The sequence below is a fragment of the Triticum urartu genome, chromosome 5 (genome assembly GCF_003073215.2).
Source record: "Triticum urartu cultivar G1812 chromosome 5, Tu2.1, whole genome shotgun sequence".
NCBI lineage: Eukaryota > Viridiplantae > Streptophyta > Magnoliopsida > Poales > Poaceae > Triticum > Triticum urartu.
The window spans coordinates 361,483,663-361,509,374 of NC_053026.1; the positions used below are offsets into that span (position 1 = coordinate 361,483,663).

Below are 25,712 nucleotides of genomic sequence, written 5' to 3' on the forward strand. Positions count from 1 at the left end.
CATCCATGATCTACCAGGTGCTATCTATTTTATTCCGGTTCTTTGCTCGCATATTAAATTCTGTCAAGAATTATTCTACTCCGACTTGTAATATTTTGTGCACAGATTTGTTTGACTCATGGCATCCATGAAGTATGATTTTCCGCTGCTGGATCGTGACACAAGGTTTACCCTTTGGCAAGTCAAGATGCGGGCGTTGTTGGCATAGGCCGACTATGATGTAGCACCAGATAGTTTTGGGAAGAACCGAATTGAGGACTGGACTGCTGAGGAGAAAAGAATTGATGGTAAGGCTTTGTCACAAATTCAACTCCATTGGCATAATAATATTTTGCAGGAAGTTTTGAGCGAGAAAACTGCCGCCGCTCTATGGTTAAAGCTGGAAGGGATTTGCGTGACTAAAGATCTCACCAGCAATATGCATCTGAAGCAAAAATTATTCCTGCACAGGTTACCCGAGGGACGTAATGTTTTGAATCATATTTCAGAATTTAAAGAGATCATATCTGATCTAGCTGCAATGGAGGTTAAGTATGAAGATGAAGATACTGCTTTAATGTTACTTTGTTCACTGCCAAGTTCTTATACCAATTTTAGAGACACCATATTATACAGTCGTGATACTCTCACACTTAATGAAGTTTATGAAGCTTTGAACTCTAAGGAGAAGATGAAACTAATGGTGCCTCATGATGGTTCAAGTTCATCCCAAGCCGAGGGATTATCTGTTCGTGGCAAGACAAAGGAGAAGAACTCACATAATGGAAACAGAGGCAAAAGTAAGAACGGCTACAGGGGCCGGTCGCAATCCAGAGACAAGAAGTATTGCAGGTATTGCAAGAGAGACGAGCATGACATCTCTGAGTGTTTCAAGTTACAGAACAAGGAAAAGAGGAAAGGTAACAAACAAGGTGAAAATTCTGCTAACGTTGCTCATGATGATAGTTCCGATGATGCTCTTGTCGTTATTGCTGGATGTGCTGAGACCAATGATGAGTGGGTACTTGACACTGCATGCACTTTTCATATGTGTCCACATAGAGATTGGTTTAATACTTTTGATTCCACAACTCCTGCTGGTTCCGTTTTGGGTTTTGATAATTCACCATGCAAGATTGAAGGCATAGGTTCTATTCGAATCAAGATGTTTGATGGCATAATTAGAACTTTGACAGATGTTCGGTATATTCCGAAGATGAAGAGAAATCTTATTTCTATGAGTGCCCTTGATGCAAAGGGGTACAAGTATTCAGGTGGAGATAGTGTTTTGAAAGTCACCAAAGGTTCCCTTATTGTGATGAAAGGTGATTTAAGTTCGACCAATGGTCTTTATTACCTACGAGGTTCTACCGTTTCAGGTAACGCTACTCCAGTTATTTCAAAGAATTCTGATTGTGATGCTGCTAACCTTTGGCATATGCGACTTGGACATATGAGTGAACTTGGTTTAGCAGAGTTAAATAAGGGAGGTCTTCTTGATGGATATGAACCTGGTAAATTGAAATTTTGTGAGGATTGTATCTTCGGCAAACACAAGAGGGTGAAGTTCAATACTTCGGTTCATACAACTGAAGGTATTCTTGATTACGTTCATTCTGATTTATGGGGACCATCTCGCAGAAAGTCACTAGGTGGTGCTAGTTACATGCTGACTATTATTGATGATTATTCGAGAAAAGTATGGCCTTATTTCTTGAAGCATAAATATGAAGCATTCTAAGCTATTAAGGAGTGGAAGATTATGATTGAGAGACAAACTGAAAAGAAGATAAAAATACTTCACACTGATAATGGTATGGAATTCTGTTCTAAGCAATTTAAGAATTATTGCAAGTCTGAAGGCATTGTCAGACATTACACCGTTCCTTATACTCCTCAACAAAATGGTGTTGCTGAGCGCATGAACAGGACCATTATTTCCAGAGCCCATTGCATGTTGTCCAATGCAGGTTTGCATAGGCGTTTTTGGGCTGAGGCCGCTTCCACTGCTTGTTATCTCATTAATCGTTCACCATCTATTGCTCTTAATAAGAAAACTCCAATTGAGGTATGGTCTGGTTCACCTGCTGATTATTCACAGTTGAGAGTTTTTGGTTGCACTGCTTATGCTCATGTTGATAATGGAAAATTGGAGCCTAGGGCTGTTAAGTGCATCTTTCTTAGTTATAAGTCTGGTGTTAAAGGTTTTAAATTATGGAATCCTGAAACCCAGAAGGTTCTTATTAGCAGAAATGTTATCTTTAATGAATCTTCTATGTTACATGATGTTTCATCTACTAATGTTCCCGTTGAGAGTGAACAACAACCTATTGTTCAGGAGCCTACTGTTTAGGTGGAGCATGTTATTGATTCAGGTGATACATCTCGTAATGAAATTGTTGATGCACATGATGAACCCGTCGTTAATGATTATCATGTCACTCCCACTCCAAATCAGCCTATTTTTCCAACCAGTTGGAATCTTGCACGTGACATAGTTAGATGGGGTATTAATAAACCTGACAGGTTAATTGAAGAGTGCAATATTGTTTCTTTTACTTTATCTGTTGCAGAAGAAATTGAAGGTAATGCTGAGCCTTCTTCATATTCCGAGGCTATTATTTCTGGTGATAGTAATAAGTGGATGAATGCTATGCATGCTGAGATGGAATCACTTGAAAAGAATGGCACTTGGGATCTAGTAAGATTACCTAGAGAGAAGAGACCTATTCGTTGCAAGTGGGTTTTCAAGAGGAAAGAAGGTGTTTCTCCTAATGATGAGACAAGATATAAAGCAAGGTTAGTTGCTAAAGGTTACAATCAGATTCTAGGTATTGACTATAACTAAGTCTTTTCTCCTGTTGTGAAGCATAGCTCTATTCACACTTTACTCAGTATTGTTGCCATGCATGATCTTGAGCTTGAACAATTGGATGTTAAAACTGCATTTTTACATGGAGAATTAGAAGAGGATATTTATGTGACACCCTGATAGTTAAGCTATAGTTAACCCTTGCTAATCATGCCATGTCATTATAATTAAACTTTTCTAAACCTCACTTGTTTCAAATTGAGATCAAATTTAAATTCAAAAAACAAGTCAAATTATAATTTCATAAAAACAGTGAATTAAAAATGTTCATTGCATTACAATTAATCACTAAGTAATTTTCATATAAGAAGAAAGATCTTTAGAAGTAATTAGATGCTCCTAACCTATTTAAAACGGGGTTAACAACACCAAATACGGCCTTTTCAAAATTAACAAAAGGCTAGACATTTTCCAGTTGACCCCAAACTTTGTGGACATCCCCATAATATTGCAGAGTATTTATGAGACAAGTCTCTTATTTATCAAAACTCTTTCTAGTATTAATATAGAGTAAAAAACGGAAAGAAAAATATAAAACAGGAGAAAGGAAAAATGAATAAAAACTAAAACTTAAACAAAGAAAAAAAACACTAGACCCCCCCCCCAAGTGGGCCGACTGGCCCAGTTGGCCAAAACTGGCCTAGCTGGCCGGCCTAGCCGCCAACCCCGAGCGCCCTAACCCTAGCGCGCCGCTCTACTCCTCTCGCACCACCCCCACTCATCTCGTACGACCCCCACTACCCCCATGAACCCCTCTCGCTCCCCCGTCTCCTTCCCCCGTCCGGATCTGGAACGGGGCACGGCCCCCGTCGCCCCCCGGCCTCTCCTCCTCCCTCGCACGGCATGGCCCCGTCGCCATCGACGCCTGTAGTCCAGGCCGACGCCGTCCCGTCCTCGACCTCCTCTTCGCCAGACTCCGCCGACCTCGCCTCATCCCTGCATCGACCCGGCGCATGTCGTCATCCCCTTCGCTACCTCGCCGGTCGTCCCCGTCTTCCCCCTCACCGGACCCCATCGAGCCTCGCCCCCCTGGTCGTCTACACTGCCGGTGAGGCCCTGTGCCTATTCCCCCCTCTGCCCCCCTTCGCCCCCCCCGTCCGGTCACCACGGGCCGACCGCGCGCGCTCACCGTCGCCCCGCGCACGCTGGCCCTAATGCCCGCGCGCGCCCAGCACGCGCCTCCCCCTTTGCAGCTGCGCGCGCCTCCCCCTTTGTGCCCGCCGCCTACGCCGACTCTCGCTGTTGCTAGCGCCGCTCGCCGTCCGCCTCTGCTAGTCCCTACGGCCGTCACCGTGCCTGCCACCGCGCCTGCCACCGCGCCCGCCCCCTGCAGCACCAGCCGGTCGCGCTGCATCGCGCGCGCCCGTTCATGCTCGTGCCATGCTCCTCTGCCTGCATGCTTGGTTGCTGCGTGCTGCCATTGCTGCTGCAGAGCCCACCCGCTCGTCCCTCCGTTGCCGGCACGGAAATTCCGGTAAGATCCCGTGCCATCGCCGCCGTACCTGTGGACGCCGGCGCGTAGCGCTTCGAACCGGCCTCTGTGCCGCTGGCTAGCAGGCCCTGGTCATTAGATTAGGGCGCTAACCCACTAATTACCACTAACCTGAACACTTAGTGGCACTAACAGATGGGCCTAGGGTCTTTAAACACTAACAAAAGGAATACCCTAAACGGTCACTGACAGTGGGGCCCCACCCCCTGAGAACGTTAAAATAATAATAATAATGAAGATTTAAAATAAAAATAATAATTAAATTAATCAATTAGTCAAATGAATTAATTAACTTAATTAATCATGTTAATTAAACTGAGACAATGACAAACGAGCCCCGTGTGCCAGGGTTGACCTAGTCAACCTGTGGACCCGCTAACATCATGCTAATGTCACGCAGACACAATAATTGCATTTTCTAATTAATTTAAATCTTTTAATTCCAAAATTGATTTTAATCCTTTTAAAATTAATATAAAATAAACCGTAGCTCAGATGGAAAAACTTTGTACATGAAAGTTGCTCAGAACGACGAGACGAACCCGGATACGCAGCCCGTTCGTCCGCCACGCATCCCTAGCATAGCAAACACACAACTTCCCCCTCCGGTTCATCTGTCCGAAAATGCAAAACACCGGGAATACTTTCCCGGATGTTTTCCCCCTTCACCGGTACCACCTCGTACCGCGTTAGGGCACACCTAGCATCACGCTTTGTCATGTCATGCATCGTCATGCATTTGTTTGCATTATATTTATTGTTTCTTCCCCCTCTTCTCTTGCTAGACACCGAGACCGACGCCGCTGCTACCCAGTACGACTACGGTGTTGACGACCCCTCTCTCTTGCTAGAGCAAGCAGGCAAGCCCCCCCTTGATCACCAGATATCGCCTACTCTACTCTCTATACTGCTTGCATTAGAGTAGTGTAGCATGTTACTGCTTCTAGTTAATCCTATCCTGATGCATAGCCTGCCTTGCTACTACTGTTGTTACCTTTACCTGCAATCCTAATGCTTAGTATAGGATGCTAGTTTACCATCAGTGGCCCTACATTCTTGTCTGTCTGCCATGCTATACTATCGGGCCGTGATCACTTGGGAGGTGGTCACGGGTATATACTTATACATAATATATGATACTTGTGGTGATTAAAGTCGGGTCGGCTCGTAGGAGTACCCGCGAGTGATTCCGATGTTGGGGGCTGAAGGGGCAGGTGGCTCCATCCCGGTAGAGGTGGGCCTGAGTTCTCGCAGGCCCCCGACTGTTACTTTGTGGCGGAGCGATAGGGCAGGTTGAGACCACCTAGGAGAGAGGTGGGCCTGGCCCTGGTCGGCGTCCGTGGTTATTTCAGAATAACACGCTTAACGAGATCTTGGTATTTGATCTGAGTCTGGCTACTGGCCTATACGCACTAACCATCTACGCGGGGACAGTTATGGGCACTCGACGTCATGGTATCAGCCGAAGCCTTCGTGATGTCAGCGACTGAGCGGTGCACGCCGGGTTGGACCGCGTAACGCAACTTCCTTTGTAATGGAGGTTGCTAGGTCTGCTCTCCGGCCGCGTATGCAACGTGCAGGTGTGCAATGGGCGATGGGCCCAGACCCCTGCGCCATAGGATTTAGACCGGCGTGCTGACCTCTCTGTTGTGCCTAGGTAGGGTTGCGACGTGTTGATCTTCCGAGGCCGGGCATGACCTAGGAAAGTGTGTCCGGCCAAATGGGATCGAGCGTGTTGGGTATGTGGTGCACCCCTGTAGGGAAGTTGATCTATTCGAATAGCCGTGTCCCTCGGTAAAAGGACGACCCGGAGTTGTACCTTGACCTTATGACAACTAGAACCGGATACTTAATAAAACACACCCTTCCAAGTGCCAGATACAACCGGTGATCGCTCTCTCAGAGGGCGACGAGGGGAGGATCATCGGTTAGGATTATGCTATGCGATGTTACTTGGTGAACTTACCATCTACTCTCCTCTTCTGCTACAAGATGGAGGTGGCCAGAAGCGTAGTCTTCGATAGGACTAGCTATCCCCCTCTTATTCTGGCTTTCTGCAGTTCAGTCCACATACAATACCCTTATTCCATTTGATACCAATGCATACATATGTAGTGTAGCTCCTTGCTTGCGAGTACTTTGGATGAGTACTCACGGTTGCTTTGCTCCCTCCTTTCTCCCTTTCTATACCCGATTGCTGTGACCAGACGTTGGAGTCCAGGAGCCAGACGCCACCGTTGATGACGACTACTACTACTCGGGAGGTGCCTACTACTACGTGCAGCCCGCTGACGACGACCAGGAGTAGTTTAGGAGGATCCCAGGCAGGAGGCATGCGCCTCTTTCGATCTCTATCCTAGTTTGTGCTAGCCTTCTTAAGGCAAACTTGTTTAACTTATGTCTCTACTCAGATATTGTTGTTTCCGCTGACTCGTCTATGATCGAGCTCTTGTATTTGAGCCCTCGAGGCCCCTGGCTTGTAATATGATGCTTGTATGATTTTTTATTTGTAGAGTTGTGTTGTGATATCTTCCCGTGAGTCCCTGATCTTGATCGTACACGTTTGCGCGTATGATTAGTATATGATTGAATCGGGGGCGTCACAAGTTGGTATCAGAGCTAACTGCCTGTAGGAATCCCCTTCCACACTCCTTGGCCGAAGTTGAGTCTAGACATTGCAAAACTTTTTACTAACATGGTTGTGTGCCTTACGGGCCCACGTCGCCATTTGGGTGGTATTAGGATCTTTTACTCCTCGTCTATACTCTAGGACTCTGATCTCTCTTCTATTCGGGTTAAATGATTTTACTAAATCTGACTCTAGGTTCTCGTAACTACTTCTCCCAGAGAGCCCCTTATCACAGATGATCGCCTACTGCACCAGAAGATTTTTAAGATACTCTTCGATCGTTCTTGAGACCCTTGTGACCTCTGCCTTTTCAATTCCCTACCATCGATATATCCATATGGATAACGACATACACTTGTTGTTCATACAATTACTCTGAGATTCTCTAGTTGTTACAAGATGCATCGAATTGCTCTCCGATGTTTAAGAATCCCTTGTACCACTGCCTTGTAGTTCCTTGCCGCAGAAATTCCCCTATGGACGGAATTATCGAGTGTCCACTCGCTCCCAGTTGTTCTTGTGTTCCACAAAAGACTTCGAAATACTATTTGATCTTTTGAAAATCCTCAATAGCCTGTTATTCTTGGAATTCTTGCATACTTGCATTCCGGTTAATTCCATTGGTCTAGCAATTTACTTTAAAAACTTTTGTGATTGTCATTCTGATCCTTTTGATTCAACATGTGTGTGAATGCACACAATCATCAGTTGTTCCCTGGAATTTATCCTTCCGACTCAGACGTCATTTTAAACATGAGATGGATCTCGACCAATCAAATTTTGCCATCGATTGTACCCCTAAGTCTATTCAACTTATCCATCCCTAATTAGAGCATTGCTTCTGATCCCTTATCTTGGAATTGATAATTCCTTTGCATTTGAACTTTGAGTTAGTCAGTTGTTTCTATAAACTGATCTTCTTGCATTCCTTCTTCCTCTGGTTGAGTACCGATACTCATATCAGATCCCTTATGGACCACCAAATCTTTTGTTGGATTTTGTCCGACACCATCCTTCATTTCATTAAACATTGTGAGCCTTTCATCGGATACATAATGCCTTTGGTAAATTGTATCCCCTGCTTTTGTCAACCATGCTATGCTCCCGAGCTTGAGTTATTCGCTCCTGAAGTTTGTGGTATATGTTCCTAAGAGGCCAAGATGGGTTGAACCTATGCCTTTTCGAATCTGTGTGAACCCGGAAAACTACTATGTGTCATACTCTACTGGTGTTATGTCAGATAAAATTTCAATATTACCACTAATGTCATTTTCGAAATATGAGAGGTGAATGGAAGGTTATCCGTTGAACAAGTGGGAGTCGACCTTGAACCCTGGGTTCATGCCCATGGACACGATGTAGATATTATCATTAAAGCTTCTCTTAAATTAATTATTCCCTTGGTATAAGTTCATCTTATATCTGGGTTCTGGCCTTTTGCAATCATGGTTTCGACCATGTTCTCCTCTAAATACCATTTCTTGTGCAAGTTTAAGCACTTGTCTTCTGCAGAGCAATACCCTAGTCCAACCTCTACTTTGATCTATTGTTGAGTATTACCCCCTGGTATCTCGAGATTGTCAAGGAACCGCATAACTTCTTTTGAGCTCTTCATTAAGTACTACATTCGCACTGATTCCAATTTTTCACGGGCTCTGATTTATTAAACTCTCAAAGAAACCGATAACTGAACCGAGTTTGCAGTACGGTTCAAAAACTCTTAGTATTCTTCTTTATGTACGAGTTTGTACTCGACCATGTCATTCCTGGCCCGCTCGACTATATCATTATCATGCCGATTTTAACTGTGCTACCTAGTCCTTATTCCCGGAGCACAACTTTCGATGATGAGCTAAGCTTATGTCGATTTTCCTCGTCATATCATTTCGCCTTGAACAGCAAGCTTGATTTCGAGTTTGTGTCGTACTCGTGGTCCCAATAACCTTTCACTTCATCATTCCTTTGACTTGATGTCATCGCCGATCAGTTACATCTTCATGAAATCTCTCGACAATTGTGTCATGATCATCATGAGCATTCTGAGGCCATCCAAGATATCTATTGAATTCTTGATGTGAAATAACATCCTTTGCCCTTGATGATTTGTGTTATCATCGACCACTTTATTGCCTTCCGTTCAACACAAACTTGTCCGTGTTTTGTGTTATACTTTGAGTTCCTTGCTATCCAGCAATTGCTATTCTTTACCTTAGAGTATTATCATAATTTATGTCAAAATGTTGTGAGAATTTCACCACCTCTTAAGAAATTCTTGATGCAGTGATACTTCTCACCATCACCATTCTTTCTTGGTCCCCGTGTTGATTCTAACCGGGATGCAGTGAACGATACTGTTTGGATTTTGCCCTTCTAGCAACCCTACTGCTTTGAAACTAATGGTCGATAGTTTCATTCTAAGCCTATTGCTTATTGAATCATCATTCAAACATTTATCATGCTATCTAGTCCAGATTTTCGGGTGCACTCTTCAACCAATGTTTAGTTGTTTATGTTTTCCTAGAGCATACATGATTATTCCGATAAATGATATCTCCGTGTTCACATAATTGTGGAAATCCATCTTTTGAAGATCTCAATCAATTCTCGCTGAGTTCATCAGCTAGCTCCTCAACCTCTCCTTGGGTTAATGGTGAACTCATGATTTGGAACTTGCTTCCATAGTTCAATTCCCGAGAATCTTATGATGTCATCTCGACATTTTGTGTTGCACATTTCTTCTCAGTCATCCTGAATCTGAGTTATCCTAACACCAATCAGATCCGAACCTCGGTCAGATATGATGGTTGAAACATATTTCCAAGAGTTATAACATTGGTCTTCATATGACCCGGTAAGGTGATGTCATGCCTAGCACACCTGGCCGGAGGGTCTATTGTTATAGTTTCCTTTTTAGCAAGGTTAGCCATTCTTCCATGAGGAAATTGTAAGACTTATTCTACAAGCCATTCCTGATGGATCCTTTGTGTTTCCAAAGTCTGATCTTCACCTGATGACCATGTCAATGCTATCTCGATGCATGTCTAGGGTACTCCAATGTTCAACAAGAACATTTGAAGCCCAATGCTAAATATTTCCTTCTCAATTATCCAAACACCGTTGTATGGGTAATGTCAGGAAATTTCTCTCCCCTTACCTAAAGAGTTTTCTAAATTATATCATGTCATGGATATCATACTCTACTTGTACTTGGAAAGGATATACCCCTTAAATATGTGTTTAAACACATTTTCCTTTCCATTGTTCTATTTAATCTGATGATCACATTTCCTTTACATTGGTTTGTTTAACCTTTTCGGTGATCTATATGATCTAAGCAGTAATATTCTTTTGCTTATGTAAACGCCTGGGTGTACAATCGTGTCGGTAAGACCATGTTACTATTGTTGTTGACATTCCGGTAACCACCGATGGACGAGAACTTTGCCTATTGGTCTGCCTCGTTCAACGAGCAGGAAAATGGTTCTCTTCATCCCTCGCCCTTGGTACCGATGTTGTTGCCGACATAACTGGCAGGTTATCCTCTGACATGCCTTGCTTACATGATCGTGCGAGACGTCACCCCCCTTCCTACTTTTAACCCACATGGTGGGTCCATAACCCACAGTTCCACAGGAGCGAAACCTGACTCTCATGAACACCCCTGTTTCTAAAGTTATTCCTCACGCTTGGCTTCGTATGGAAGATCACGAGCCACCCGCCTAGTGATATAATGTGGTATCAGACGCATTACTTGTTCTCATTGCTCTGAACCCCCTTCACCTTCTAATTAGGCCATCGAACGATTGCCTGCCCATTGGAAACTTCTCATGGTACCTCCTTACTTTACTCTCGATATGTTCTTAAGTATCTATTCGAGAATTACTTTCTACCACGTTCCCTGAGTTATCTGCCGGATAGTCAACCTTGTAAGGTCCGTTCTTCCGAAATTACCCCTTCTCCTTTCGTAAGTACGATGAAATTTCCGAAGAAAGGATGATGACTTCATCAGGATGACCTGAAGCAGAGGAATAAAGACATCGAGGTAATGGATCGACCTCTTCGAGAAGAGCAACTAAGACCAGGAAGATCCGTTAGAATTTCGTAACCAGAGCTTTCCCCCTTACTCCCCTCTTAAATCTCGGGACGAGATTTCTTGTAGTGGAGGAGATTTGTGACACCCTGATAGTTAAGCTACAGTAAACCCTTGCTAATCATGCCATGTCATTATAATTAAACTTTTCTAAACCTCACTTGTTTCAAATTGAGATCAAATTTAAATTCAAAAAACAAGTCAAATTATAATTTCATAAAAATAGTGAATTAAAAATGTTCATTGCATTACAATTAATCACTAAGTAATTTTCATATAAGAAGAAAGATCTTTAGAAGTAATTAGATGCTCCTAACCTATTTAAAACGGGGTTAACAACACCAAATACGGCCTTTTCAAAATTAACAAAAGGCTAGACATTTTCCAGTTGACCCCAAACTTTGTGGACATCCCCATAATATTGCAGAGTATTTATGAGACAAGTCTCATATTTATCAAAACTCTTTCTAGTATTAATATAGAGTAAAAAACAGAAAGAAAAATATAAAACAGGAGAAAGGAAAAATGAATAAAAACTAAAACTCAAACAAAAAAACACTAGACCCCCCCCCCCCAAGTGGGCCGACTGGCCCAGTTGGCCAAAACCGACCTAGCTGGCCGGCCCAGCCGCCAACCCCGAGCGCCCTAACCCTAGCGTGCCGCTCTACTCCTCTCGCACCACCCCCTCACTCATCTCGTACGACCCCCACTACCCCCATGAACCCCTCTCGCTCCCCCATCTCCTTCCCCCGACCAGATCTGGAATGGGGCACGTCCCCCGTCACCCCCGACCTCTCCTCCTCCCTCGCACGGCACGCCCTGTCGCCATCGACGCCTGTAGTCTAGGCCGACGCCGTCCCGTCCTCGACCTCCTCTTCGCCAGATTCCGCCGAGCTCGCCTCATCCCCGCATCGCCCCCGGCGCATGTCATCGTCCCCTTCGCTACCTCGCCAGTCGTCCCCGTCTTCCCCCTCACCGGACCCCATCGAGCCTCGTCCCCCTGGTCGTCTATACCGCCGGTGAGGCCCTGTGCCTATTCCCCCCTCTGCCCCCCTTCGCTCCCCCCGTCCGGTCACCACGGGCCGACCGCGCGCGCTCACCATCGCCCCGCGCACGTTGGCCCTTATGCCCGCGCGCACCCAGCACGCGCCTCCCCCTTTGTGCCCGCCGCCTGCACCGGCTCTCGCCGTTGCTAGCCGCTTGCCGTCCGCCTCTGCTAGTCCCTGCGGCCGTCACCGCGCCTGCCACCGCGCCCGCCCCTGCAGCGCCAGCCGATCACGCTGCATCACGCGCGCCCGTTCGTGCTCGTGCCATGCTCCTCTGCCTGCGCGCTTGGTTGCTGCGTGCTGCCATTGCTGCTGCAGAGCCCACCCGCTCGTCCCTCCGTTGCCGGCACGGAAATTCCGGTAAGATCCCGTGCCATCGCCGCCGTACCTGTGGACGTCGGCGCGTAGCGCTTCGAATCGGCCTCTGTGCCGCTGGCTAGCAGGCCCTGGTCATTAGATTAGGGCGCTAACCCACTAATTACCACTAACCTGAACACTTAGTGGCACTAACAGATGGGCCTAGGGTCTTTAAACACTAACAAAAGGAATACCCTAAACGGTCACTGACAGTGGGGCCCCACCCCCTGAGAACGTTAAAATAATAATAATAATGAAGATTTAAAATAAAAATAATAATTAAATTAATCAATTAGTCAAATGAATTAATTAACTTAATTAATCATGTTAATTAAACTGAGACAATGACAAACGAGCCCCGTGTGCCAGGGTTGACCTAGTCAACCTGTGGACCTGCTGACATCATGCTGATGTCACGCAGACACAATAATTGCATTTTCTAATTAATTTAAATCTTTTAATTCCAAAATTGATTTTAATCCTTTTAAAATTAATATAAAATAAACCGTTGCTCAGATGGAAAAACTTTGTACATGAAAGTTGCTCAGAACGACGAGACGAACCCGGATACGCAGCCCGTTCGTCCGCCACGCATCCCTAGCATATCAAACACGCAACTTTCCCCCTCTGGTTCATCTGTCCGAAAACGCAAAACACCGGGAATACTTTCCCGGATGTTTCCCCCCTTCACCGGTACCACCTCGTACCGCGTTAGGGCACACCTAGCATCACGCTTTGTCATGTCATGCATCGTCATGCATTTGTTTGCATTATATTTATTGTTTCTTCCCCCTCTTCTCTCGCTAGACACCGAGACTGACGTCGCTGCTACCTAGTATGACTACGGTGTTGACGACCCCTCTCTCTTGCCAGAGCAACCAGGCATGCCCCCCCCTTGATCACCAGATATCGCCTACTCTACTCTCTTTACTGCTTGCATTAGAGTAGTGTAGCATGTTACTGCTTCCAGTTAATCCTATCCTGATGCATAGCCTGTCCTTGCTACTACTGTTGTTACCTTTACCTGCAATCCTAATGCTTAGTATAAGATGCTAGTTTACCATCAGTGGCCCTACATTCTTGTCTGTCTGCCATGCTATACTATCGGGCCGTGATCACTTGGGAGGTGGTCACGGGTATATACTTATACATAATATATGATACTTGTGGTGATTAAATCGGGTCGGCTCATAGGAGTACCCGCGAGTGATTCCGATGTTGGGGGCTGAAGGGGCAGGTGGCTCCATCCCGGTAGAGGTGGGCCTGAGTTCCCGCAGGCCCCCGACTGTTACTTTGTGGCGGAGCGACAGGGCAGGTTGAGACCACCTAGGAGAGAGGTGGGCCTGGCCCTGGTCGGCATCCGTGGTTATTTTAGAATGACACGCTTAACGAGATCTTGGTATTTGATCTGAGTCTGGCTACTGGCCTATACGCACTAACCATCTACGCGGGGACAGTTATGGGCACTCGACGTCATGGTATCAGCCGAAGCCTTCGTGACGTCAGCGACTGAGCGGCGCGTGCCGGGTTGGACCATGTAACGCAACTTCCTTTGTAATGGAGGTTGCTAGGTCTGCTCTCCGGCCGCGTATGCAACGTGCAGGTGTGCAATGGGCGATGGGCCCAGACCCCTGCGCCATAGGATTTAGACCGGCGTGCTGACCTCTCTGTTGTGCCTAGGTAGGGCTGCAACGTGTTGATCTTCCGAGGCCGGTCATGACCTAGGAAAGTGTGTCCGGCCAAATGGGATCAAGCGTGTTGGGTATGTGGTGCACCCCTGCAGGGAAGTTGATCTATTCGAATAGCCGTGTCCCTTGGTAAAAGGACGACCCGAAGTTGTACCTTGACCTTATGACAACTAGAACCGGATACTTAATAAAACACACCCTTCCAAGTGCCAGATACAACCGGTGATCGCCCTCTCATAGGGCGACGAGGGGAGGATCATCGGTTAGGATTATGCTATGCGATGTTACTTGGTGAACTTACCATCTACTCTCCTCTTCTGCTACAAGATGGAGGTGGCCAGAAGCGTAGTCTTCGATAGGACTAGCTATCCCCCTCTTATTCTGGCTTTCTGCAGTTCAGTCCACATACGATACCCTTATTCCATTTGATACCAATGCATACATATGTAGTGTAGCTCCTTGCTTGCGAGTACTTTGGATGAGTACTCACGGTTGCTTTACTCCCTCCTTTCTCCCTTTCTATACCCGATTGCTGCGACCAGACGTTGGAGTCCAGGAGCCAGACGCCACCGTTGATGACGACTACTACTACTCGGGAGGTGCCTACTACTACGTGCAGCCCGCTGACGACGACCAGGAGTAGTTTAGGAGGATCCCAGGTAGGAGGCATGCGCCTATTTCGATCTGTATCCCACTTTGTGCTAGCCTTCTTAAGGCAAACTTGTTTAACTTATGTCTGTACTCAGATATTGTTGCTTCCGCTGACTCGTCTATGATCGAGCTCTTGTATTCGAGCCCTCGAGGCCCCTGGCTTGTAATATGATGCTTGTATGATTTTTTTATTTGTAGAGTTGTGTTGTGATATCTTCCCATGAGTCCCTGATCTTGATCGTACACGTTTGCGTGTATGATTAGTGTATGATTGAATCGGGGGCGTCACAATTTATATGGAACAACCTGAAGGTTTTTTTATTCCTGGAAAAGAAAAGCTTGTCTGTAAGTTAAATAAATCTCTTTATGGATTGAAGCAATCCCCAAGACAGTGGTACAAGAGATTTGACACCTTTATGCTCTCTCAAGGTTTCAAAAGGTCTAATTATGATAGTTGTGTTTATTTGAAAACTGTCAAAGGTTCAACTATTTATTTGCTCCTTTATGTTGATGATATGCTTATTGCTGCAAAGAGTATGTCAGATATTAATGAACTAAAGAAGCAATTGAGTAATGAATTTGAGATGAAGGATTTGGGTGCACCAAAGAAAATACTTGGCATGGAAATATCCAGAGATAGACCGTCTGGAAAAGTATATCTAAGTCAGAGAGGATATATTGATAAAGTTTTTCGTCGTTTTAATATGCATAATGCCAAGCCAGTAAGTACTCCGTTAGCTGCACACTTCAAATTATCATCAGCTTTATGTCCTAAGTCAGATGCAGATATTGAGTACAGGTCTAGAGTTCCCTATTCGAGTGCAGTTGGTTCACTTATTTATGCCATGGTTTGTTCTCGTCCTGATTTCATATGCATTGAGTGTTGTCAGTAGATACATGGCTAATCCTGGAAAAGAGCATTGGAAAGCAGTTCAGTGTATTTTTAGATACCTGCGAGGTACTTCTAATGCTTATTTACAGTTTGGGAAAACTGGAGATGGACTTGTTGGTTTTGTTGATTCTGATTTTGCTGGTGATTTGGATAAGAGAAGATCACTCACATGTTATGTTTTTACCATTGGTGGTTGTGCTGTGAGTTGGAGAGCAACTTTGCAGTCTATTGTGGCTTGTTCCACTACTGATGCCGAGTATATGGCTATTTCTGAGGCATGCAAAGTAGCTATCTGGTTGAGAGGTTTGTATTATGAGCTTTGTGAAGATTCATCTTGCCCTACCGTATTTAGTGACAGTCAAATTGCTATATATCTTACAAAGAATCCAATGTATCATGAGAGGACAAAGCACATTGATGTCAGATTTCATTATATTCGAGATGTTGTTGCTGAAGGCGATTTGAAGGTATGCAAGATAAGTACTCATGATAATCCAGCTGATATGATGACAAAGCCAGTTCCGACCAATAAGTTTGAGCTTTGCTCAGGCTTAGTTGGTATTTCTCACTAGTCCTATGGACATTGACGCACAAGGTGTTTATGCTGATTTGGATGGAGTTATTCACTTTCTTCGACTACTGGAGGAAATTTGGATCAATGTGGAGATTGTTAAATTGTGATCCAAATTATACCGTGTTGGACTAGACGTAGTACAACCGGTGTGGGCCTTTGCGTTGACATCGACCCGTACGAGTACAAATCGTTTACTTGTCCTCCGAGGACTCTCATGTATTGCCCTCTTATATACCCCATGTAGTCGCACCTCAGACGGTCTGTCGTCTCGTGCTTGTAATACTCCTCCTCATAGTGATTGCGCCTTCGTGCGTCCGTGGTTTTCTCCCACAAGGATTTCCACGTAAAAATCCGTGTCTCTTTGTCTCGTTTATTTCTCGTTATTATCTAACAAAGGACCCTCCGCCAATGGATGTGTCCAAAAGTTTCTTGGTGAGTTACTTAGACTCTCTTTTAACACCCAATCAGTTGAACGAGGAATAGATCAAAGGGAAACATGTGATATCATATGACTAGATTACTTTGCCTTGTGAGAGATTAAACTCAACTGCTACTGCTCCATGGACGTTGCCGATGGATGGCTGGACAAAACTTAATACAGATGGAGCCTGGACTGCCGATGGTGGTGCGGGTGCTGGTATGGTCCTTCGAGATAGTGCAGGAGAGACCATCTTTACATCATGCAGGTGAAGGAAATATGCCCTAGAGGCAATAATAAAGTTATTATTTATTTCCTTATATCATGATAAAAGTTTATTATTCATGCTAGAATTGTATTAACCGGAAACATAATACATGTGTGAATACATAGACAAACAGAGTGTCACTAGTATGCCTCTACTTGACTAGCTCGTTAATCAAAGATGGTTATGTTTCCTAACCATGGACAAAGAGTTGTCATTTGATTAACGGGATCACATCATTAGTTGAATGATCTGATTGACATGACCCATTCCATTAGCTTAGCACCCGATCGTTTAGTATGTTGCTATTGCTTTCTTCATGACTTATACATGTTCCTACGACTATGAGATTATGCAACTCCCGTTTGCCGGAGGAACACTTTGTGTGCTACCAAACGTCACAACGTAACTGGGTGATTATAAAGGAGCTCTACAGGTGTCTCCAAAGGTACATGTTGGGTTGGCGTATTTCGAGATTAGGATTTGTCACTCCGATTGTCGGAGAGGTATCTCTGGGCCCTCTCGGTAATGCACATCACTTAAGCCTTGCAAGCATTGCAACTAATGAGTTAGTTGCGGGATGATGTATTACGGAACGAGTAAAGAGACTTGCCGGTAACGAGATTGAACTAGGTATGGGATACCGACGATCGAATCTCGGGCAAGTAGCATACCGATGACAAAGGGAACAACGTATGTTGTTATGCGGTCTGACCGATAAAAGATCTTCGTAGAATATGTAGGAGCCAATATGAGCATCCAGGTTCCGCTATTGGTTATTGACCGGAGACGTGTCTCGGTCATGTCTACATTGTTCTCGAACCCGTTGGGTCCGCACGCTTAAGGTTACGATGACAGTTATATTATGAGTTTATGCATTTTGATGTACCGAAGGTTGTTCGGAGTCCCGGATGTGATCACGGACATGACGAGGAGTCTCGAAATGGTTGAGACATAAAGATTGATATATTGGAAGCCTATGTTTGGATATGGGAAGTGTTCCGGGTGAAATCGGGATTTTACCGGAGTACCGGGAGGTTACCGGAACCCCCCGGGAGGTATATGGGCCTTAGTGGGCCTTAGTGGAAGAGAGGAGAGGTGGCCAGAGATGGGCCGCGCGCCCCTCCCCCCCTTTGGTCCGAATAGGACAAGGAGAGGGGGCCGGCCCCCCTTCCTCCTCTCTCTCCTCTTTTCCCCCCTCCGCGAATCCTATTCCAACTAGGAAAGGGGGGGAGTCCTACTCCTGGAAGGAGTAGGACTCCTCCTGGGTAGGACTCCTCCTGGCGCGCCACCTCTTGGCCGGCCAGCCCCCCCCCCCCCCCCTTGAGCCTTTATATACGGAGGCACGGGGCACCCCTAGAGACACAAGTTGATCCACGTGATCATATTCTTAGCCGTGTGCGGTGCCCCCTTCTACCATAGTCCTCGATAATATTGTAGCGGTGCTTAGACGAAGCCCTGCGACGGTAATACATCAAGATCGTCACCACGCCGTCGTGCTGACGGAACTCTTCCCCGACACTTTGCTGGATCGGAGTCCGGGGATCGTCATCGAGCTGAACGTGTGCTAGAACTCGGAGGTGCCGTAGTTTCGGTGCTTGATCGGTCGGGCCGTGGAGACGTACGACTACATCAACCAAGTTAACACTTCCGTTGTCGATCTACAAGGGTACGTAGATCACACTCTCCCCCTCTCGTTGCTATGCATCACCATGATCTTGCGTGTACATAGGAATTTTTTTGAAATTACTACGAAACCCAACAGTAGGGTGCTATTCTTCTGTAGGAATGCCTTAGAAGCAGAGCTCAGTGCTTGCATGGAGGGACTTCCAATTGTAATCCAAAAAACGAAGCTGCCTATACATGTGGAGATGGACTCTTTGCAAGCTGGATGATAAATGATATGGCCATTGATAGATCAGTCTTTACCTCGCTGGTGGAGGAAATCAAGCTTCTTAGCAATCTCCGTATAACTATTTTTACTCATGTTCATCGTAGCCAAAGTAATGTTAGTGATTATTTGGCAAATTTTGCTAGAACTGAGAGTAGAACCGTCGTTTGGCTTAACTCTGGCTTGTTAGAGGTTATTGATCTTTGTAATACGGACCGTGGCTTTACCACTTGAGTAATACAAACTTCACCCGCAAAAAAAAGAAAACCCAAGTACACTAGCTAAAACTGGTAAACGTCTCTACTCGTTGAAGGCCCAGGCGTTGTCCTTTCTGACGGCCTCCTCCTCTTCCTTGGTGAAGTCGTTTTCGATTTTGAAAATCTCGTGCACCTCCTCAACCGACTTGTCCTTGATGTCGTCGGCCACCTTCTGGCAAGCGAGGTCCAGGAGCCCCTTGATGCTCAGAAAGTTGGCGGCGAGGATGATGTCGAACACCGTGGCCTGGTCGACGGCGACCAAGCTGGCGTCGAAGCTCTTCAGGTTCTCCTTCTCGCCGGCGTTGGCGTTGTTGTTGTTATTGTCGCCGTCCTCGTCGGTGTCGGCGGGGTCTGTGACGTGCTTGTTGGTGTCGTCGTCATTGGCCGCGTGCTTGCTGCAGTACTCGATGACCATGGAGAGGATCTTGGCGCGGACGTTGGGAAGGGGGATCCCGTCGTCGACGCACCCGTCCTTGATCATGTGCTTGATGGTCATCGACATCTTCGCCGCCTCGCCGTCGCAGCTGATCAGCGTGATCATCTTGTTGCTCTTCTCGCCCACCACGACCTCGTTAATGCTACTGCTGCTGCTGCTTGCGTCCGCCGCCGTCGCAGCCATGGTTCCTGCTTGCTCGGCCTCTTCTCTCGTCGAAATCGCGTGTGTCGATCTTTGTGCGATCGTAAAAGCCTGGATCGATCGGTTTGGTTCAGGGCAGTCGTACGTGCACCGTATTTAAAGGGCCGGAGACGGGACGAACGTACCTAGCAGAGATCGACACGTACAAGATCACAATCAGGTAACGTACATGCGATGCCTTTGTGTTTTGATCCGACTCTCGTTTTTCGCGTTGAGTTTCGATCGAACTCTTACTTGGCACGCTCATGACCACTCTGGGAGATTCAAGAGTATGGAATATATACCTGATCAAAATTGGCAATTATATAGTACCTTTTAAATAAATTAGGAAAACAATTAGAATCAGCCGGCGGATTATCACGCCCATGTCCGCTGCCTTGGTTGGGCGCCACATGGCCTGCGAAGCAGACTGACGCGCCTCGGAGGGCGGTTTTGATTTTGCAACAAAGCGCATGTTGCAACTGTAACAAGCCTCTTATTGCAAAACAGCCCTTTTTCAACCAGTCAAAAGTATCGTCGATTTTTTCTTCTGCAACATGTCTTAGATGTAAAAAAATTCTATAACAAGAGCCATGTTACGGAAATTTTTTGCAACAAGACCTTTATTGCAGAAATCTTGTGCAACAAGAAATTTGTTGCAGAAAATACTGCAACATGACTCTTGTTGCGAAGGGATGGCTGATCACATGGGCACATCGAACGATCATTAGCGTGTTCATCCAATGATTAGACGGATCTTTTTTAATTATTCGTCGGTCGACGGATACCGCTGCCCTTAAAACTATTTACATATTTATAATCATCTATCATTAAAGTGGAGTTTGTTGGTTTCGATTTCATCACTTCCACCTTTCCCATCAATATATGCCCTTCTCATCAACCTTTTTTCCAAACCACGTGATAACCCTCATTTTTTTAAACCGGCCCCCACCTCGTTGTTTATGATGAAAGAAATACCCTACAAAGCAATCAACAGAACCCAAATAAATTGCCAATAGCAAAAATTCCCTTGGAAGCAAACAACAAAATCTCATGTAGTTGTATGTACATAGGCCCTGTTTGTTTGGGCTTTTGCTTATGCTTTTGCAGCCTTTTCATTTTGGCCAAAAAGCCATAAAAACTCCTAAATAGGTTTTTGGAGCTTTTTTGGCTTTTAATGAATCAATATAACCTATTTGATCTCCAAAAGACATAAAAGCTCCGAAAGCACCTATTTAGGAGCTTTTATGGCTTTTTGGTCAAAGTGGAAAAGCTGCAAAAGCATAAGCAAAAGCTCAAACAAACAGGGCCTTAATCTCAATCACATCATATTTGTCCTTAAATTTGCTCTACGGATTCCTTCGTCATAGCATATCTCAATCTCAACACACACTTAATATTTTCCTACATTGAACACACTAGAATAAACTTGTCTCCATTGTAACACATGCACATTTAGCTATAACAGTTGATGTATAAGTGCTACCCTAACTACGGCAAAATATTTCCGAGATGTTAATAAGCAAGATGTGGTTTTATTTATCGATAACATCTCTTGTTTTGTTCAAGTATAACAGTTGTTGTTGTTGTATAAGTGATGATTTATATTTAAACAACATACTTCAGAATTGAGCCTCTCATGGGAATACAAGTGTGAGTTCTGTGCACATTCAAACAACATAATTCAGGTTCAATTTCAATATCAAAAGTAGGGGGGATTTGATATTAGGGCCAATTCAATTACATGGTCGTGAATATCAACATCGGAACAAAGCATAAGTTTTTACATACCAAATAGAAAAGGTGGTTATCACTAACCGGGTAGTTGGTGATGTCCAGAACCACTCAAATTTATCATCCGAACCAAATATATACAAAACAGAGCATAAGCTTTACAAACAAAACAGAAAAGGTGGCTATCACTAATCAGGTAGTTAGTGACGTCCGCAGCCATCCAAATTTGTCATTCAGACGAAATACACAATAGGGCACGTAAATAGATACTTTCTTTTGGACAAAGACTTTTTTCATAAGAAAGAGGACGTCATGACTAATCAGTTTTGGATCTTTTTGAAGATCCTATGCATGCACAATGTCTTTCTTTGAAAAAAAGGTGTGTCTAGAACTTAGTCGACCGAGACTTAAGTCGAGTGACGTCAGCGTAGTTGTGGTGTTACCAGCGGCACGACTAGATGCTGCTACCGGTATGAAAAAATATGCAAGCACTATTGCAAGCGTCAACATGAGACGCTACAACCGTTATGACTAAATACTGCAACTATTAATGACGCATGTTGCCACTGGTGAGACGATGTGCTACAATCAACGAGGGCAAATGTTGCGTCTGACGAGACGACATGCTACAACCAGCAAGACGGCAGGGCCGGGCCCATAGTGGTGCAAAACGTGCGGCCCGCACATGGCCCAAAATTTTAGAGGGCCCCAATTTTTTACATAGGCCTAGTATTAAAAAAAAACTTATACGCTTTGGGCTGGAGTGGGCTGGACTGCTGGAGTCGAAGCGACTAGGGCATCGAGGATCGAGCCATCGAGCAACCAACGTTGAAACGAGATCAGGGATCGATCTCCTTCTCCTCCTCCAGTCCTCTTACTCGTCGATGTCTCGATCGCTATAGCCTACAGGAAAGGTCCTTTGATACAAGGTGTTCACTTCACTGGAGTCTGATCCCTCGGTCCCTGGATCCGAACGATCCAAGGCGTTCTGGAGTTTGATCCCTCGGTCGAAAGTGTTCTGTCCCGGAGTCTGACCCCTCGCCCCTCGGTCCCTGGATCGATTGGATCACAGGGCGACCGGCCGCTGCAAGTGAATACAAGGACCTCCACTCCTCCAGACTCATAAATACACCCCCTACAGGTAGATTGAGCTCCGCCACTGTAGATCAGAGATATGGAAGTTATATTTGATATAGGTTTTGTTGCCTCAAGTATTTCTGACGGTAAATTTCAAACAATTTGTCTAATTCACATCTAGATGTTTTTAAAGGATGTCACATCTAAGCTCTCACAAATATATAATGCAACAACAACAAGCAAAAAAACTAGGATAAAAAAATAGACCATAAACAGAGTGGATATCAGTTTAGATGTGACATAATTATGTCACATCTAAATGTGTTTTAGACATTTATCACAAAAAAAAGATGTGTTCTAGACATATCTCCCTAGAATATATCGGAAAATATCCCATGTTTTCTTTATTACTAGTATACTGGTATATATTTTGTATGTGATACATTCACAGTTCAAGTTCTACCATCGCGCACACACACATTTCGTTTACGCCACTTGGGCTATATGCCTAGCTAGTGTGCCCCCGCGAAGAAGGCGAGGGCGCCGACGAGCGGCGCGTTGGTGTAGGTGGACGGCTCGGCCTGCGCGTAGTTGTCGCGGCTGTCGGAGTAGCTGTCGCTCTGGTCGGGGCCGCCGACGACGGCGCCGACGAGCACGTTGCGGTCCGGGTCGGACGAGTGCAGGTAGTGGAACCCCTCGTCGCAGCCGATGCGGGCCGGGTGGTCGCGCACCGATGGCATGGAGGCGCCCCGGTGGTGCACGCGCCTCGGGTACCGCGCCCCGAACCCCACCATGTACGACATCCCCGCCGGGTTCGCGCCCAGTATGTAGTCCACCTGCGCGCCAGCCAAAATGACCCATGAGCCTCCCTCCACCAATCTTAATATTTTGTCTAGGGGCTATGCGTGGAAACGTACCTGCTTCTTGGCGAGCGAGACGAGGGTGGAGGGGGTGACGGCGGTGGAGCCGCAGGAGGCTGCGCCGTCGGTGGAGCTGAGGTACTTGGCGTAGGTGAGGAGCAGGAAGGTCGTGGAGGTCACGTACTCCATGTTGCTGTCGCGTTCCGTGAACAGGAGGCCTCCTGGTGTGTACTGGGACTGGAAGCCGCCGGCGCCGGGGACGAGGGAGCAGATGTACTTGTCAGCGTGCGCCTTGTACGTGCGCAGGCTCTCCACCCGGTTCTGCAGAAATAACTTGGAGAGGAGGACTTTGGTGGCGGCGCGCTTGTCGTCCCAGCTGACGGTGTACGCGTCTTGCTCCCCGCCGAGCGTGTGCCCGTTGGAGTTGATGTAGGTCAAGTACACGCTCTGCGAGCTCGGCGACGGCGACGACGCCAGGTGCAGCCACGTCGCCGCCCAAAGGAGTTCGTCCTGCATGCATGGGTTATGTTATGGTTATTCCGATCGACTCAGCAGCAGCATCATGCATAGATTATGTTATGGTTGTTGGGTTGTTTACCTTGTAGCCGGAGTAGGAGCAGTAGAAGGGACACACAATGGAGCTGAGCGAGTCGATGTAGGAGCCCCTGTACCGGTCCGCGAAATCAAACACCTGCCGAGCGGCGCGGAGCAGCTTGGACGAGTAGGCCGGGTCGCGGGCCCGGAACACCAGGGAGGCCGCGGCCAGCGCCGCCGCGGTCTCGCCCGCCACGTCCGACCCGGGGTTCTGGGGCGTCACCTTGTACGCGGCGCGCGGCGTGTCCATGTCCTCCGGCCGCTCCCAGCACCGGTGGTCCTGGTACGGGTCCGCCACCTGCACCCACAGCGCGCCCGGCGTCGCCGTCGCCGCCTTGAGCAGGTAGTCGGAGCCCCAACGCACCGCGGCCTCGGCGTTGGCGAGCTGGCCGGGCGGCATCGCGCCGCCGAACTCCACCACGCTCCACGACAGCATGGTCACCGTGAACGCCATGGGCAGGCCGAACTTGACGTTGTCCCCGGCGTCGTAGTACCCTCCGACAAGGTCCACCTGATCAAAGACACACATCAATGGATATACTCTCGTTGACGACATGCATGGCAATGGCATGGCATGTGTCCAGGACTTGTCGTCTGAGTAAGTACGTACATTGGAGGCGTTGCCGTCGGACAGGGCGGAGTCGGCGCGCCACGCCACGCGTTGGCCCGGCGGCAGCTTCCCCGAGCGCTGCGCCTCGAAGAAGAGGACCGCCTTGTCAAGGGCGTCCGCGTAGTTGAACGCCGCGGCGCTGCGCGCACCGGTGACCAGACAGAGGACGGCGATCAGGTAAGTGGACATGCAAGCTTTTGGGGATCCCATGTCGGTCAGGATGTGTGCGTCGGTGCTTAGCTACATACATGGTAGGACTATATATAGTGGTCGATCAGTTAATTCGACTCCATGAAAAGTGGTGGCAGTTGTAGTAAATGTGTATGTGCAATGTATGTTGATATCATGCAGAAAATTAATTATATGTTGATATTTGGTAAAAATTTAATTGCATATTAATATTAGGTAGATATCAATTACGCGTTAATAACATAGATATTCTATATTTGGTAAGTTACAATTGTATGCTAAACATGTTGAGCGCTCACCATTAAAGCAATAGGGCGTTGGATTAACATTGTTTGATGGCCGATCCGGGGTTTTGGGTCGCCGTTAAGCTATCGGGTCCGGCTTTGCATCCGATAACCCGTTAACAGCACCGAACAATGACGATTTTTCACGTGTAAAATTCTCATTGGCCGAAAAAACCACGTGTCAGCTCCGAGTCGGGACAGATGTCATCTGGCGAATGGACGAGACGCGCCTATGACACGCCGACACGTGGCTTGTCCCAACAAGGGCCCATTTAATTTAAAAATGCCGACACGTTTGACTTGGTCAAAAGTTCACGGGTCCACCCAGCGAAAGCCTGTTAACGGCCTGCTTGCATATAGCCCATTCACGGCCCGTTATGGTCTTTTCGAACTCGGTCGAGTAGCGCCATGTGGGCCGTCCAATATAATTTCAGCCCGTTGTCACTTTCGGTCCATGTATTGCCCATGACGTCTTCCGGCTCATGTGAGACATTTTCTATCTTTGGGCCCTTTAATGGCCCGTGGTGAAAGTGCCCCACAATCAACAATAATTTTCTTTATGCCAATTAACGGTCCATTACTCCGTTGGACCGCTTCCAGACCGTACTATCTTTCAGCCTTCTAAGGGCACATTTATTCTTAGGCTC

At 46.4% G+C, this 25,712-nt stretch overlaps 2 protein-coding genes across 2 annotated transcripts; both read right to left on the reverse strand.

The window, feature by feature from the left end:
• Positions 1 to 19,144: 19,144 nt before the first annotated feature.
• LOC125555998 (SKP1-like protein 11) lies at positions 19,145 to 19,720 on the reverse strand. The gene has a single exon (XM_048718802.1). It carries the CDS (start codon positions 19,718 to 19,720, stop codon positions 19,145 to 19,147), a length of 576 nt encoding a protein of 191 aa, XP_048574759.1.
• Positions 19,721 to 22,888: 3,168 nt separating this feature from the next.
• On the reverse strand, positions 22,889 to 24,813 carry LOC125555999 (endoglucanase 4-like). Its single transcript, XM_048718803.1, has 4 exons — positions 24,593 to 24,813; positions 23,987 to 24,493; positions 23,446 to 23,898; positions 22,889 to 23,364 (listed from the first exon to the last, which is right to left on the reverse strand). The coding sequence occupies exons 1-4, from the start codon at positions 24,800 to 24,802 to the stop codon at positions 23,041 to 23,043; spliced, it is 1,494 nt and encodes a 497-aa protein (XP_048574760.1). The 5' UTR covers positions 24,803 to 24,813; the 3' UTR covers positions 22,889 to 23,040.
• Between the last annotated feature and the right edge of the window lie 899 nt (positions 24,814 to 25,712).

Excerpts from the sequence above, each read along its gene's own strand:
- LOC125555998 (XM_048718802.1), bottom strand. The coding sequence starts at position 19,720 with ATGGCTGCGACGGCGGCGGACGCAAGCAGCAGCAGCAGTAGCATTAAC.
- LOC125555999 (XM_048718803.1), bottom strand. The coding sequence starts at position 24,802 with ATGGGATCCCCAAAAGCTTGCATGTCCACTTACCTGATCGCCGTCCTC. Across the intron at positions 24,494-24,592 it reads CCGACGGCAACGCCTCCAAT|GTGGACCTTGTCGGAGGGTA; the intron begins GTACGTACTTAC and ends GTCTTTGATCAG. Across the intron at positions 23,365-23,445 it reads TCTCGCTCGCCAAGAAGCAG|GTGGACTACATACTGGGCGC; the intron begins GTACGTTTCCAC and ends GCTGGCGCGCAG.